General features: G+C 38.9%; 1 protein-coding gene across 2 annotated transcripts in view; it reads right to left on the bottom strand.

Moving 5' to 3' along the window:
- The window catches only part of NSF (N-ethylmaleimide sensitive factor, vesicle fusing ATPase), a 149,455-nt gene that overhangs the window by 66,841 nt on the left and 66,101 nt on the right, over positions 1 to 16,513 (bottom strand). For both annotated transcript variants that reach the window (XM_018065276.1, XM_018065277.1), the window contains exon 9: positions 7,027 to 7,226. In XM_018065276.1, coding sequence (XP_017920765.1) covers positions 7,027 to 7,226 — 200 coding nt within the window. The remainder of the gene's footprint in view (positions 1 to 7,026; positions 7,227 to 16,513) is intronic.

Consider the following 16,513-nt stretch of genomic DNA (forward strand, 5'->3'; position numbering starts at 1 on the left):
TGTTGTTTTCCTCTATTTCTTTGCATCGATCTCTGAGGAAGGCTTTCTTATCTCTCCTTGCTATTCTTCGGAACTCTGTATTCAGATGCTTATATCTTTGCTTTTCACTTCTCTTCTTTTCACAGCTATTTGTATGGCCTCCTCAGACAGCCATGTTGCTTTTTTGCATTTCTTTTCCATGGGGATGGTCTTGATCCCTGTCTACTATACGTCAGGAACCTCCGTCCATAGTTCATCAGGCACTCTATCTATCAGATCTAGACCCTTAAATCTATTTCTCACTTCCACTGTATAATCATAAGGGATTTGATTTAGGTTATACCTGAATGGTCTAGTGGTTTTCCCCACTTTCTTCAATTTCAGTCTGAATCTGGCAATAAGGAGTTCATGATCTGAGCCACAGTCAGCTCCCGGTCTTGTTTTTGCTGACTGTATAGAGCCTCTTGCTTCTTATATAGGAGTTATTACAGAGAATTCACTATAGAAGATGCCAATTGTTTGTGGATTATATGGACTTTAAATATCTTCTCTAGTTTGAGATATTTGTATTTAGTGTAATTTGACAAAGAATTTTCTTTATATTAATGTAACCAAATTAACATTTTTCCCATATCTTTGATTTCTCTGTATTAAAGAAATTCATTCCTAGCCTCAATTCTTAAAGCTTTTCCCTATTCTTCTTCTAAAACTTTTCTTTTATAACTTTTAATTTTGTTTTTTGCAAATCCACTTTGTAATTTTGTATGAAGTGAGATAAGGACTATACTTTATCTTTCTCCAGAAAGACAATGATCTCCATCCCATTTACGGAACAGTATATTATATCCCCTCTGATCTGTATAGCCACTTTTCACATAATAAGTTCCTTCTATGTTCCTCAGTTTCTTTGGTCTGTTTTTACATGCATATATAAAACTGTTTCAATTACTGGGCTTTCCTGGTGGCTCAGTGGGAAAGAATCCACCTGTCAATGCAGGATACACAGTTCAATCTCTGGTCCAGGAAGACCCCACATGCTGTGGAGGAACTAAACCTGTGCATCACAACTGCTGAGCCCGTGCTCTAGGGCCCAGGAATCGCAGCTACTGAAGCCTATATGCCTAGAGCCCATGCTCCACAACCAGAGAAGCCACTGCGATGGAAAGCCCACGCACTGCAACCCGAGTAGCCCCACATCACTGCAACTCGAGAAAAGCCTGTGAAGCAACAAAGACCCAGCATAGCCCTCCCCCAAAAGAAAAATGTAGGAAAAAAGAACTTGTTTCAATTACTACAGCCTTCCAGTAAGTTTTGATACCGGAATAAGTAAGTTTTCACTATTCTCCAAAATTTCCATGACACTTTAAGCATCCAAATAAAAAAGTTGTTAAATTCCAAAAAATTCATGTTACACTTGATTGGAAAAGCACTTACAGATTAATATGGGCAGAACTGTCATTTTTATGATAATGTTAGGATTCCCATATGAACACGTTCTATCTTACCATTTATTAGCTCTTGAAAATTCAAAACTGCTTATAATTTTCTCCTTTATTTTTCCTGTTAAAACAGCTTTAATCCTAGTTACCTTACCATTCTGACTGCTGTTGGAAGTTAAATCTTTTTTTAAAGTTACATTTTCAGTGTCTTCACACTTTGAGTCATGTTATTCCCTTCCTGCTTGTAAAGTATTTGAGTTTTATTTATTCCTTCCTCAGCTCCCCCTCATGCCTTGAAGAGCTTGAGAACTATATACAATTTTCATATAAACATATGACTTAAGCTTTATGTTAATTAACATTAGCATCTTCTTCCCAAATAATACAAGGATCTTATATGAATTCAACCCACTTACCAAATGGTTTGTTCTGTATTTTAGTTCTACCCTGAAATAATGGTATGACACTGATCATCATTATCATTTTGTACATTGAAAGCTTATTAAATTTACCTCTTTTAAACCTTTTTATTGTGAAATATGGCATACCCAGAGGGAAAGTTCCCCAAATGTGTATGTATGTCTGAAGGAATTGTCACAAAGTGAGCATCCATGTAAACTTAACAGGAACTAGAATAGTGCCAGCATCCTGGCAGTGTCTCCTTACCACCATTCCCCAACACCCCTCACCCACCATGCCTCAAAGGCACCACAATCTGATTTTTATGGTAACTATTTCTCTCCTTTATAGTTTTACCAACTAAGGAACATGTATCATTAAACACCATACTTTAGTGGAGCTTTATATAAATGAAATCATACAGCACAGATGATCCTTTCTTGTCTGATTTCTTTTGCTCAACATTCATTTGTGATATCTACAAATATGAATAGCTATGTGTACAGCCAGGCTTCCCTGGTAGCTCAGCTGGTAAAGAATCCGCCTGCAACACAGGAGACCCTGGTTCGATTCCTGGGTTGGGAAGATCCACTGGAGAAGGGACAGGCTACCCGCTCCAGCATTTTTGGGTCTCCCTGGTTGGCTCAGCTGGTAAAAAATCTGCAATGTGGGAGACCTGGGTTCGATCCCTGGATTGAGAAGATACCTGGAGAAGGGAATGGCTATACTCACTCCAGTATTCTGGCCTGGAGAATTCCATGGACTATATAGTCCATAGGTTGCCATAGTCTGTTTACTTTTATTATAATACAGTAATTTACTGTATATTTATATGACTGTGAATTCTAGGTTGACAAGTTACTCTCTTAAAAAAAGGCATTTAACTGATTTCTGATTTTCATCGTTTTTGCTGAGAAGAATAAGTGTGAAAGTGAAACTCACTCAGTCATGTCCGACTCTTTGCAATCCCATGGACTATACAGTCCATGGAATTCTCCAGGCCAGAAGACTGCAGTGGTAGCCATTCTCCAGGGGATTGTCCCAACCCAGGAATCGAACCCAGGTCACCTGCGCTGCAGGCAGGTTCTTTACTAGCTAAGTCACTGGGAAGACAAATGGCAGCTATTTGTGCTTATTGAAAAATAATTCACTTTTTTCCTCTAGTTGTTTTTAAAATTTCTCTCTCTGTTTTTTTTTTTTTGTTTTCAGCTGTTTAATAATGGTTATCTATACATGCAGAGTCGGACATGACTGAGCAACTTCACTTTCACTTTTCACTTTCGGGCATTGGAGAAGGAAGTGGCAACCCACTCCTGTGTTCTTGCCTGGAGAATCCCAGGGACAGGGGAGCCTGGTGGGCTGCCGTCTATGGGGCTGCACAGAGTCGGACACGACTGAAGTGACTTAGCAGCAGCAGCATACATGCAGAATTCTTTGGTATTTCTCTTGCTTGAGGTTTATATTACTTCTGGAATCCATGGACTGATGTTCTTCATCAGTTTTAGAAAATTCTAAACCTCTTTTTCTTCAAATACTGCTTTTGCTCTGTTCTCTTTCTCCTGACTTTTTGGAAATTTAAATATGTGCACTAGACCTTGTCTTGGTTTTATCTCTATTGCCTTTCATCCTTTGTTTCTGGTTATTTTTGTTTAATATCTTTTGGTTCACTAATTTTCTCTTTGGATGTGTCTAATCTGTTGCTTCAATGTGAGTTAATTTACTTTCTCATTCTCAGAATTTCCACTTAATTTTTTTTTTAACATTTTCCAATGCTTTGCCAAAATTTTCAATCTTTTTTCTCTTTGAGCATGATAAGTATACTTATTTTAAAATACTATATCTGAGAATTCCAATATCTGGAGGCCCAATTTCTATCATCTTTTGTTTCTCTTTGTGTGTGTTTATGTCTTTGCGTATCTGATTCCTTTTGATTATAAGCCGGGCACTGTATTTGCAAACTACAGAAGCAGTTTATGACCTTGCATGACACTACCTTCCTCCAGGAAGGATGTACAATTCTGCCAAATGCCGGGGTCACTAGTCGTTTAGGAACCCTCAGCCTAGTTTTAGAGAATGACACAATTCAAAGCTTATCTGTAGCCTCTGTAAGAACATGTCTACTTCTGGTTAACATTTGCTTCTATGGTGTAGCCTTTCATGGTCCCAACTCAAAAGTGAGCAGGTTCAGCAAGAGTCCCCTCTTTGTGGGCCATGGGCTCTAATCTCTTTCCCCCTTACATTCACTCACTAGCCAGTCAAAAGGGTTACAGAGCTGTTTAGCAACTTTCTCCAGAATTGGCTAATTTCTCCAGGGGAACAGTGACCCCATACACTGGGACCTTTTCCCCCTGGGCCTCCATTCTCCCCATAGATCTTGTATGCTCTTGTTGCCTCCAAGCAAAAAAATAAGTAAATAAAACTTTCCGTTGAGCCTTTCTGGTAGTCTTCAGTGGCAGGCACAATTTAAATTACCTACTCTGCAACTACCAGAAGTTAAAGTTCCAAATTTTATCTACATTTTCACCAATTCATTGCTCACCATTGTTTCTAGTACCCAATCCACTCCTTCTGGGTTCAGTATTTTTCAGTCTCAAGTATATCCTGCTTCACATTCTTCCAACAAGCTTCTGTGACTTGTTGGAAGCTTCTGATAGTTAATTCTATTAGACTTTATCTGAAAAAATACGTGCATTCTATCTTACTCCTGAATGAGAATTAAACTGGGTATAAAATTTTAAGTTGACAGTTATTTTCACTTAGCTCTGTGAAGATATCTTTCCACTGTTTTCTGATCTCTCTTGCTATTGTTAAAAACTTTACTGTCAACATGATGGATATCTCTTTGGATGCCATCATCATTTCTTCATTGCTAATACTAAGACGTTTCTCTTTTTTCTTTGGCATTCTCCCGTTTCACTACAATGCATCTACATATGAGTTAATTTTTACTTATCCCATTTGAACTCATGGTGCTACATGAATTTAAGTATTTCTAAATCTAAGTTTTTAAAAATCAATTCTAGAATGTTTTCAGCCATTCTATTTTTGAATATTGCCTCTATACTATTCTATTTGGGTTTCTTATTTTAATTCTGTTATCTTAATTTCTCTTTCATACTTTCCATCTCTGTATCTCTCTGTGCCACATTCTGGGTGATTTCTTTAGATTTATTCTTCTGTTTATCACTTCTCTCTTCAGCTGAAGCTACTGCTTATGCTGAACCTAGTTGCTGAGTTTTAAATTTTGATGATGATGTTTCTATTTATTGGAGATATTTTAACTTTCTCTGTGAGAAGCTCCTGTGGCCTGGGCTTGGTGGAGGACCCTTTGGGGTATTCTTTTATCTAACAACTCTATGTGGGATCATTAATCCAGGATTCATTTTAAAATTAACTTCCCAATTTGGGGACCTCAAAGTATACTGGTGGTGTGCATATGTATGTCTTTCCCCCGCCACCTCCTAAGCATGAGCCAAAGACCCATGGTTTAGAACTGCCATGTGAGATTCCTTAGCTTCCACTCTAGAACGCAGGCAAACAGTTGAACAATTCTGTCATTTCTCTGCGTTGGTAGGGAAGTAATTTCTAGTCATTTCTCTTCACTGATGATATAGTCACTTTGGAGGTTCCAGTTCCTAGTCCACATCTTAAGCAAGTTCAAGGGCTCATTTTATGCCCCCTTGTTGTTGTTCAGTCGCCCAGTCATGTCTAACTCTGCAACCCATGAACTGCAGCATGCCAGGCCTCGCTGTCCTTCACCATCTCCCAAAGTTTGCCCAAGTTCATGTCCAATGCACCAGTGATGCCATCTAACCATTTCATCCCCTGATGCCCTCATCTTCTGCCTTCAATATTTTTCAGTGTCAGGGACTTTGCCAGTGAGTCAGCTAGTGGATGTTAAAACTCAAAGGCACACATTACCAGAACCAAAAAAGGAAGCTCATTATCTTTAGCACTTTAATTTCCAGTTTTCTTTTACTTTCTGAAGACATTTCTTTCTCGAGAGCTCAATTGTTCTTCTGAAAATATTTTAATTATATTTTACCCAGCATTTGAAGATTTTTGTATGTTTTCATGCTTCCTAGTCTACTGTATTTCCAGAACCAGAAATCTCATGACACTGTTTTTCAACTTTTCTTTAATGAAACAAATATGTTAATACTAGTATATTAGTCAAGGTTTTCCAGAGAAACAGAATCAATAGATCTATAGATGTGTTCTATCTGTTCTACTGGTACTTAAAAAAATATATTTATTCTAGACCTAGATTTGTATCTTTTTACCTATCTAGAGATTAATTATAAGGAACTTGTTAACAGAAGTATGGGAACTGACAAGTCTTACTATCTGTACTGGGTGAGCTGGAGACATAAGAGAGCCTGGTGTGGCTCTCTCATCCAAAGGCCTGCAAGCTTGAGAGCCAGGAAGAGTGGGTGTTTCAGTTTGAGTCTGAAGGCAGAAAAAAACTGATGTCTCAGCTCAGGGTAGTCAGGCAGAAGGAAATTCCCTCTTACTCAAGTGAGGGTAAGCCTTTTTCTTCTTTTCAGGTCTTCAACTGATGGCATATTAGCAAGGACAACTGCGTTACTCAGTCTACAGATTCGAATGGTAAACACAACTCAACCAAAACAACGTTTAACTGATGTCTGGGCACCCTAGGGCCCAGAAAACTAACATAAAATTAGCCATCCCAATTAGTAAACTCTGGTTTGATTTTTAGTTAATTTTTTTTTTTCTAAGACCCAAATCAAATTTTCCTTTGTGACCTAACAGCTTATACCTGTCACTCTACAGCTGAGTTGGGTCAGTGGTAAGTAAACTAGCTTTCTGCACAAGAACTTTACACATACATAATTCTATAAGTCTCTTTATGGATTTAACTTTTCTCTTTTATGATAAATGAGTTCAAGACTCTAGAAGTAATGTGGAAGAAAAGTGTCACTTAAAAAGATATTCATGATATGTTTTTGCAAAACTTTTGGTTTATATCACCATCCATCTTTGTATTCTGAACATGTGGATACTGACATCTGCTCACAACATGTAAATCTCCCGTAATCCCAGTTCAGTGACATAACTCGGTTCTAAATAAATTTTACTTGCAATTTCTTCGAACTGTAAATTATGGCAACACGTTTTCCACCAGAACTTTGGGTTTCAATCGTCATATAAATGACAACAAACTTTTACTAAATTATATTAGCATTACCCTCCTTTGCTCCTCTTCAGCATCAGCAAAGAGTTTACGAATGTTAGCCTCTGACTCTCCCACATATTTGTTGAGAATTTCCGGCCCATTGACCACTTTAGGCTCTCTTGCATTCAACATCTTGCCAATCTGTCGAGCCAATAGAGTCTTACCACAACCTGGAGGCCCGTATAACAGGATGCCTTTAACATGTTTGCAGCCTAAAAGGAAAAGAGAACAGTCTTACATCAACTAAGACATCAAAATTTCCTTTCTTCATATGCATGTTAGGAAAAATACAGCAATTGCATTAACATACATTAATATCCAGGTGCTATAAACAGAACAAGAATGAACTGAAGCTCTCTTTAAAACAGAATATTCCACAAACAATTCCTACACCAGTACCAATAGTTGAGGGGGAAAGCTGCCAATTAAAGGTCTTGGAAAAGTGTATCTGAATTATGATTTAGTTTAGAACAAACACTTTTAACTGTGAAAATGTCTGTTTGACTTAAATACCTAATCAGGAACTATTACTTCTTTTTCATTCTCCTTTACTTTAAAGCTAGCAGGGGAAAAGAAAGATCTGTTTTCAGGCAAATTTAACTCAACACAAATCTATTATGATACAATAGCTATGGAAACTATATCTTAGTCATAGAAATTACAGGTCTACCTGTCAATACAAGTACTTGAAGAAAGGGCAGACATGTCTGAGTTGGGTGGGGACTGAGCGATCCACAGGATTCAGATGGATGTCACAGACTCTGTGGATAAAGCTGAATGCCCTATTTCACAGGACTATGCCAAGTGAGAAACCTGCTTTCTCAGAGCCACCAAGAAGAAAATGAAGCTTCCAAAGAACTTGGACGCTTCATTCAATTCTTTTCGAGGCAACCATTGCTAAATGCATTAAAGATATAATTAACAACAAAAAACAGCAAGACTCAATGACTTAAGACTCCCTAGAATTTCTTGGGCTCACTCTATGCAAGCATTTACTCCATTTCTGAAGATTAAGAGGACCTTTGGTTTCTGTTTAACTCACTCTAGGATTCTCACCTATCTTGTAGTTTCACACTTAAGATGCTTGACTCTTTTCTTATGAGTTTCTTTATACTCTTGCCTGGAAAATTCCACGGACAGAGGAGCCTTGTGGCTACAGTCCATGGGGTCGCAAGGAGTCGGACACGACTGAGCGACTTCACTTCACTTCACTTTTTTCTTTATACTACACCAAAAAAGCACTCTGTGAAATAATAAATTCTTAGATTTCAAGTGTTACACTCAAAACTACAGGTGAACAGGAAATTTTCTGGAAATGGAATATAGTAAGTTTTTATGGATAATGTCCTCATTTGGAATGAAACCTTAAAAAACTATATCTTTAAGAAAATTATGACAGTATATTTAATGACTCACATAAAGAAAACCACAAGATTCAACCAACTCTAACTAGAAATTTGAGATTCTAAGGAGGAAGATACTTGGTGTTGCCTGTATGGCCATTGCTTCTATCTTTGTTTCAAAAAGGGACTCCCTTTTAAATTCTTGAAAGTGATGAGATCTATGTTTATGGTTAGACTTTTAGAGACAAGGGGAACTTGGTAGAAACATATGAAGGCTTAGATTCTTGACCTTCTCATCAAGAGTAAGTTCATGTTTCAAGAACTGTAGCCTATAAAATGTCTTTGCCCTTGTCTCACCCTTGGGGCATAAGGGGTAATGAGATAAGGGGATAAGCCTTGAGCTTCTGCTAGAGGCCAACACCACCAGGCACCCTCAGGATCCAATCTACTGGGACACATCTGAAGTGAACTCTGGAAGTTCAGTTCAGTTGCTCAGTCATGTCTAACTCTTTGCGACCCCATGGACCGCAGCACGACAGGCCTCCCTGTCCATCACCAACTCCCAGAATTTACTCAAACTCACGTCCACTGAGTCGGTGATACCACCCAAACATCTCATCCTCTGTCGTCCCCTTCTTCCACCTTCAATCTTTCCCAGCATCAGGGACTTTTCAAATGAGTCAGTTCTTCGCATCAGGTGGCCAAAGTATTGGAGTTTCAGCTTCAGCATCAGTCCTTCCAATGAATATTCAGGACTGATTTCCTTTAGGATGGACTGGTTGGATCTCCTTGCAGTCCAAGGGACTCTCAAGAGTCTTCTCCAACACCACAGTTCAAAAGCATCAATTCTTCAGTTTTTTTTTTTTCCTCAGGTTCTCAGCTATCTTTACAGTCCAACTCTCACAGCCACACATGACTACTGGAAAAAACACAGCCTTGACTAGACTGACCTTTGTTGGCAAAGTAATGTCTCTAGCATTTAATAACCTGTCTAGGTTGGTCATAACTTTTCTTCCAAGGAGCAAGCGTCTTTTAATTTCACGACTGTAGCCACCACCTGCAGTGATTTTGGAGCCCCCAAAAATAAAGTCTATTACTGTTTCCACTGTTTTCCCATCTATTTGCCATGAAATGATGGGACCAGATGCCATGATCTTCGTTTTCTGAATGTTGAGCTTTAAGCCGACTTTTTCACTCTCCTCATTCACTTTCATCAAGAGGCTCTTTAGTTCTTCTTCACTTTCTGTCATAAGGGTGGTGTCATCTGCATATCTGAGGTTATTGATATTTCTCCCGGCAATCTTGATTCCAGCTTGTGCTTCATCCAGCCCAGCATTTCTCATGATATACTCTGCATATAAGTTAAATAAGCAGGGTGACAATATACAGCCTTGACGTACTCCTTTCCCTATTTAGAACTAGTATTTTGTTCCATGTCCAGTTCTAACTGCTGCTTCCTGACCTGCATACAGATTTCTCAGGAGGCGGGTCAGGTGGTCTGGTATTTCCCTCTCTTTCAGAATTTTCCACAGTTTGTGGTGATCCACACAGGCAAAGGCTTTGGCATAGTCAATAAAGCAGAAGTAGATGTTTTTCTGGATCTCTCGTTTTTTTGATAATCCAATAGATGTTGGCAATCTGATCTCTGGGTCCTCTGCCTTTTCTAAAACCAGCTTGAACATCTGGAAGTTCACAGTTTGCGTATTGCTGAAGCCTGGCTTGGAGAATTTTGAGCATTACTTTACTAGCGTGTGAGATGAGTGCAATTGTGCAGTAGTTTGAGCATTCTCTGGCACTGCCTTTCTTTGGGAACTCTGGAAACTGGCTCATAATCTTCCACTCCAAGCCAACCGCTACTGTTTGACTTAAAACTATTTGTAAAAAACCATAGCAGAGGAAAGTGGAGGTGGTAGGAATGAAACAGGCACAAGGGGAGAAGATCCAGAAAGGAGAAAACAAAGACATGCTTAACACCTACAAAGTACCAAAGCTTAGCCCCATCTCCAGTCTCTTAACCTTCTCCAAGTTTCTCAACTTCCTCCTAACCACACTTCCTTCCAGTTAAGGCATACTTTCTTTCAAGGACTCTTGCTTCTTCGGCATTCTTATATTTCTGTTATACCTACCTTGGGAGCCCTGAACACAATATGACTTTGCTGCACCTAAACATTGGCCACAGAGCAAGACCAGAGAAAATTACACCACTGTGCTGACTGATATCCTAGGCGCTTCATGCTATCTGATTTCAGCTCTGTTCTCACTGCTTCCTCAGTATTGCATGCCACCCCTCACTCATTTCTGTTAATCTCCCATTCTCCTTAGTAATTATCCAGATCATCACTGTTCTCTTCTCAAGTGCTACCCATGTCATTAATTCTTAGAGATGATTTAGACTTCTACTTTGCACATTAAAAAAAAAAACAACCTATCAAGTATGAATTCTGTTTAGCTCCCTGCTTCCTCTTTTTTTTTTTTTTAACACTGCAAATTTATTATCTAACAGTTCTTTAAGTCATAAGTTTGTGTGGGTTTGGGTAGCTCAGATCCATTTTTCATAAGACTGAAATCAAGGTGTGAGTCAGTGGGGTTTTGGGTAGAATCAGTTTCCAAGTATATGCAGGTTGTTGATAGAATCCATTTTCTTGTGACTGTAAGACTGCAATTCCTATTTCTTTGCTGGCTGTCAGCTGGGGGTTCATCTTTTCTCCCAGAGGCTGCCTATTTTCTTTTGATACTTTCCATGTGGTCTCCCTCCAGTAAGTGACTGAGTTTCTCTTACGCTTCAGATCTCTTGAGCTTCTTTTTCTGACACATCTCTCTCTTCTGCCTTCCTCTTCTGCTTTAAGCTACCTTCTGTGATTATGTTAGGCCCACCCAGATAATTCAAGTTAATCTCCCTATCTTTTGACAAGGTTATTAGTAACCTTAATTACATATCCAGACTCTCTCTGCATCCCTGCTTCTTTATCTACAGATTTATCTGCAGACATCTCCATTCTCAACTTCAGCAACTGTTCTCAGAGGAGGAGTTTCCTTCCTCTTCTCCAAGGTTTAAATCACAATTATTTGTCTTTATACTTTCTTCTCTACTAGACTGTGAACTATTCAAGGCAGGTGCTCTCTCATCAATTCTGAATTGCAAACACTCAGCATTAATATCTAGCACATAATATATACTCAATAAACAGGTGAATAAGTAAATTGTTGACATCTTTCTTATAAACCTCAGAGAAAGTGGGGGGCAAGAAGATGATTTAAAAAAAATATTTGAAGCACTTATTTGAAAGTATTTATTTTGTATTTGAAGCTCTCCACAAAAGTATTTACTTTCATGGCTAAGATAATTTAAATACCTAAAAAAAAAATGTCTTTGGAAACACTGGGACTTTACAAATTTGGCCAAACTACATAATATCTAAGAAGAGATTTTTAACTCTGTAACTCTGTTTTTGTATGTGGGAAATGCTCAATTTAATATGCTCTGAATTAAATTAACTCAGATGTTATAAAATGAATAATCCACAAAATATTACCATGAAATCTGAAAGAAAAGAGGTAAAATGCACATCCATGGAACTTATATATAATCTATAATACAGATCTGTGAAATTACAGAATCTGTTCAATATAACATCAATAGGAATGTCATAAAACCTCTAATCTGCATTAAAACCATCATTCTACCATCTTTTTTAAGATGCCAGGAAAACACATCAAAAAATATACACTTACATGTGAAGATTTTTAAAAATCCACTTCCACAAAGGAAGCAGTTACTTGAATAAGCAGTGGAAATGGGACTTTTGTTATTACTATTATTATCATAGCCTTTTCAACTTATTAAATAAGCATCGGTCTCTAATTTTAAATGAGTCATAAAAACTCTTCATAAGTAATTCCATTCAACAAAAGTGTATTAAGCTCCTGTTTGGACTAGGCACGAAACGAGGTGTTTGGGATGCAAACATGAAAAAGGCAGTCCATACCTGCAGGGCATTTCTGATTTAGTAGGAAAGACAGAAATAAAAATAAGTTATCCCCAATATAATATGACATTATCAGAGACGTGCATGAAATGTTTCTGGAACCTAGCCAAGAGAGACTGATCTTGCCAGGGTGATGGCAGAAGATTAGGGATGGACACCAGGGAAGAGATAACACAGAGTCTGGACCTTGGAGGATGGCTTGAGGTTCCTAGTCGGGCAAAGGAAGGGAAATGGCAGCCTAAAGACAGAGATCAGCATTAGATTAGGCACGGTGGCATGGACCTCGAAGTTGTCCTCTCAAGACAGCCAGTCATCCCTTCTGTGGCTGGGAGCCTGAGTACAAGGTTGACAGGTTCCCAACTAAGACAGGCCTCAACACCATGCCAGGAGTTTTTAATCTGTTCTGTAAAAACCCAGAAGTTTCTAATCAGGGAGGCTACATAATGAGATGTGTGTTTAAAAGCTAACTCTGGTGGCAGAGTAAAGGACGGACTGGAGAAGAAAGATCAGAGGGCGGGAGTCTAGCTGGAGGAATGTTCTTAACCTTTTTCTGGGGACACTGCCTCACTGTCTGGCTTTGGGTTTTTTGCCAATTAAGCTTCCCTATCCCTCCAAGTCCTTTGGAAGCACATGAACAATTGGGTCGAGAGGCCTCAGAAGGCTGCCTCCCTACTGATGCCCCAGCTTTCCCCTGAGCTTCTCCAGAACATGAAGGCCTAGCACTGATGCTGGGAGCCTCTGATCTCTGACCGCTAGACTGTCTGACTGCCAAGCTGTACTGATTGCTGTTACTTTTTTTTCCCTTTATGTCTTACATGCCCCTCACTACTCAGAGATCAGTTCCCTGAGTTAGGGAACTACATAGCAAAGGGCAGGCACAGAGCAAGGAGAAATCAGTGGAACTGACTTGTTTAAAATGTCATGTTCTCTCATTCTATCCCTTACTTTTTTTCCCATGGAATAGTCTAGAGGACCTCCCTAGAAAAATGCCCATGTACAAAAATTTGTATGCAGTTTTGAGAAGATTCTTATATCCTCTGAGGTCCAGGCATTAAATTCAAATTAAAAATCCTGAGTACTACTGAAGTAATCTAGACAAGAGACCAGAAATGGAAAGAGGCAACAATTGTAAGAAACAGTAGTAGGAAAAGAACAGAAGATAGGGGAGGTATTCATCAGAAATCAAGAGACCAACTGAAAATAAAAGAAAGAGGAGTCAAGGATGACCTGAAGGCATCTAGCCTGGGAACATAAGAAAAATGATCGTCATCTCAGAAAGCAACCAAGAAGTTAGCAATAGCAAATCATAACTTAGTTTTGGGCTATAAGGCATTTGAGATTCAGGCGGTAATGCCCATTAAAAAAAGACTTGTTGAAAGCTTAGAAAAAATATCAGAACTCCTGGTTCAATATTTTTGAATGTTTGCTCTGGGTACATGAAAAGCCTCCAAAAGCTTTGAGCAGAGGAATGTGACAAGAGGGACAGACGCTCTGGAGACAGAGGATGAGGCCTGGAAAGAGAACATGTGATGTAAAAATCAGGAGGTTCATGCTGATCTAGGTCAGATCATTTGGGGCTGAGGTAGGAGAAGGAAGCCAAGTGGTGTAGGCAGGAACAGACAAGAGATAACACTTTCCGGAACTCTGGCAACCTAGAGGCGGGATTTAAGGAGAGGTGCAAGGAAACTTCTGAGACTACTGAAGTAAAGAGAAGAGGAAGCGAGCTGAGGTTATGCCTGCTGGGCTTTGTTTATCACCTGGAGCAGGGGCTGAGGTCATCTAAAGAACACAGGATGAGGAGATGGCACTGGTAGACATGTAAGCAGTTTGGGAAGAACCTGAGGAACTGGGGAAATGTGTGGGAAGGTGGGCTTGAGCAGACAGATGCCACTGGGTAAGTGAACTCAGCACAGGAAAGTCAGGTCACTGAGGAACTCTCCTCTTTGCTGTAATTATATAAGCAACTTACAGTGTGAGGTAAGGTGTAGGTTCTTACTCAATTCTGTAAATATAAGTTTTATTAAAGCTGGCATAAGAATCTTGACTTTTGGGGTTTTAACCACTGTTTTTTCCAAAACTGAATCTTAAACTTTAGCATTGCAGGGTAAATAAAATTACCACACAAAAAAAAACAACAACAAACAAAACTACCCCAAACTCCAAAACTACCACATGGCCTGTTCTCACCATTCTCCCTCTAATTTCCACAAAGTTTGAAGCTTTAATTTTCATTTCTAAATCATTTGCATCTTTTCTCCTTCCTCCATAATTTATGGACTAATAGTATAATCAAAAATAGTGCCAAAGCATTTCTTCTCTTCATTTCCTGAGTTGTTAATTAACTGCTTATTTTAATAACTGCTTCTGTTAATCTCTTCCTAAAAACACCTAATCTTTATCTGGATGAGGCACAAACATAACACTCCTGGTTATAGTATCATAAAGGAAGGTGGTAGTGATAACCATAATTCAAAATGGCCAAAACTGGCTTTATATATTTGGTTTTGGAATTCAAGTTGCTAATTATATTTGAATATAGGAGTAAATGAAGTTTTGGGATTGTGTTCTTTGACTCATTCAACAAGTGTTACATTAAGATGAGTTTGTTCTCTTCTGATTATTTCTCTTTCCTCAGTGAAATTAAAGATTTCAAATTATCAGCTGCTGGTGAGGATGGAATGAGGCAAGAGGTAATGTTGGATGTTTGAGGAGAATGGAGACGAACTAGTCCTCTCAGAGAGGCAGGAAGGAAATTGACAAGACTAAGGAAATACATCCCTTCTAGGCCTCTTGGCTAAGATAGGTGTAGACTAAGGGGATATAGAAGGAATGCTAGGAAACACTGATTCCAAGATATACTGATGCTTGGTTAATATTTGGTTCTTAAATTTAAAGTGAGGTCAAACATCATGGTTTTGTGTTTTTCTGAAGCCACATGCAAGTCTGGGGACTGGTACCGAGTAAGCAGGTAGCTGAGAAACAGCTGACACACACAACATGAGGAGCAAGGCTGTTAAGGGTGTACCATAGGAGGGTAAAGGCCTTCTGCAATGGCTCAGCAGGTAAAGAATCCACCTGCAAATGCAGGAGACTCAGGAGATGTGGGTTCAATCCCTGGGTCAGGAAGATCCCCTGGTGAAAGAAATGGCAACCCATCCAGTATTGTTGCCTGGAAAATCCCACACTCAGAGGAACCTGGCGGGCTACAGTCCATAGGATGGCAAATAGTCGGACGCAAAGGAGCACACACAGAGGAGGGTAAAGGTGGTAGACCATGGAATCTAAGCTGGGTAGAGATGACAAAACAGCTGGGAAGTGACATAGAGTAAATTAACTGGAAGATCCCATAGGACTGAACTTGCTGCAGTAGGGATGAGACGTAGGCTAAAAGAAAGCAAGGAGAAAACAGGAGGTGGCTAGAGAGCAAGAGGCTTAAAACTGAGATACCCAAAGTTGTGGTTATTAGTCATGGTGCAGTCTTGGGTATGACCAAAGTGAGTGTCTGAGATGGAGTCAAAGAAAAGTTAAATGGAAATGAGGACTCTGAAGAACTGTGAAGACAGACTGTTAGACAAATCACCAACAAGGATACTAAAGTCACCAGTGACACACAGAAAAATAAAACAATCAAGATTACAGTTAGAGGAGCAAGTAAGCCAGACAACTTCTTTATCTGGCCCCCCTGTTCATTCTTCTCTAGCAGGGCTATTCCTGTTCTCTTCCATTTTGTTCTCCATGTGTTAGGGACAATGAAAAGTATTAATATCTATTATTGTAAAAGTAATGTCTATTATTGTCTATTATTTTACATCATTATGTAAAAGCTATTAATAAAGGTACAAATAATGTTAAATGCCAGTGACATAAATACAGCAAATGGTAATGCCATTGTTTACTAAGGATTTAAGCAAATATGACACTGGAAACTCACTGTTAAGACTATATTCTATAAATAATTTAGTGTAAGGATTGTTTGTATCTCATTCTAGAGCTGTTGTCATAAGGAATTTTTAATGATTTGCTAGAATATGAACCACAAAGCTGAATTTCAATTACATTTCACAATGGATATCTGTCAAATGGATGAAAGTACAGCTTGTGGTCAGGCACCAGATAGGTGAAGAATGACTGGTTTAAGTGCATTAGGAAATAAATCATGTGAAAAATCTC

Source organism: Capra hircus, chromosome 19, assembly GCF_001704415.2.
Source record: "Capra hircus breed San Clemente chromosome 19, ASM170441v1, whole genome shotgun sequence".
NCBI lineage: Eukaryota > Metazoa > Chordata > Mammalia > Artiodactyla > Bovidae > Capra > Capra hircus.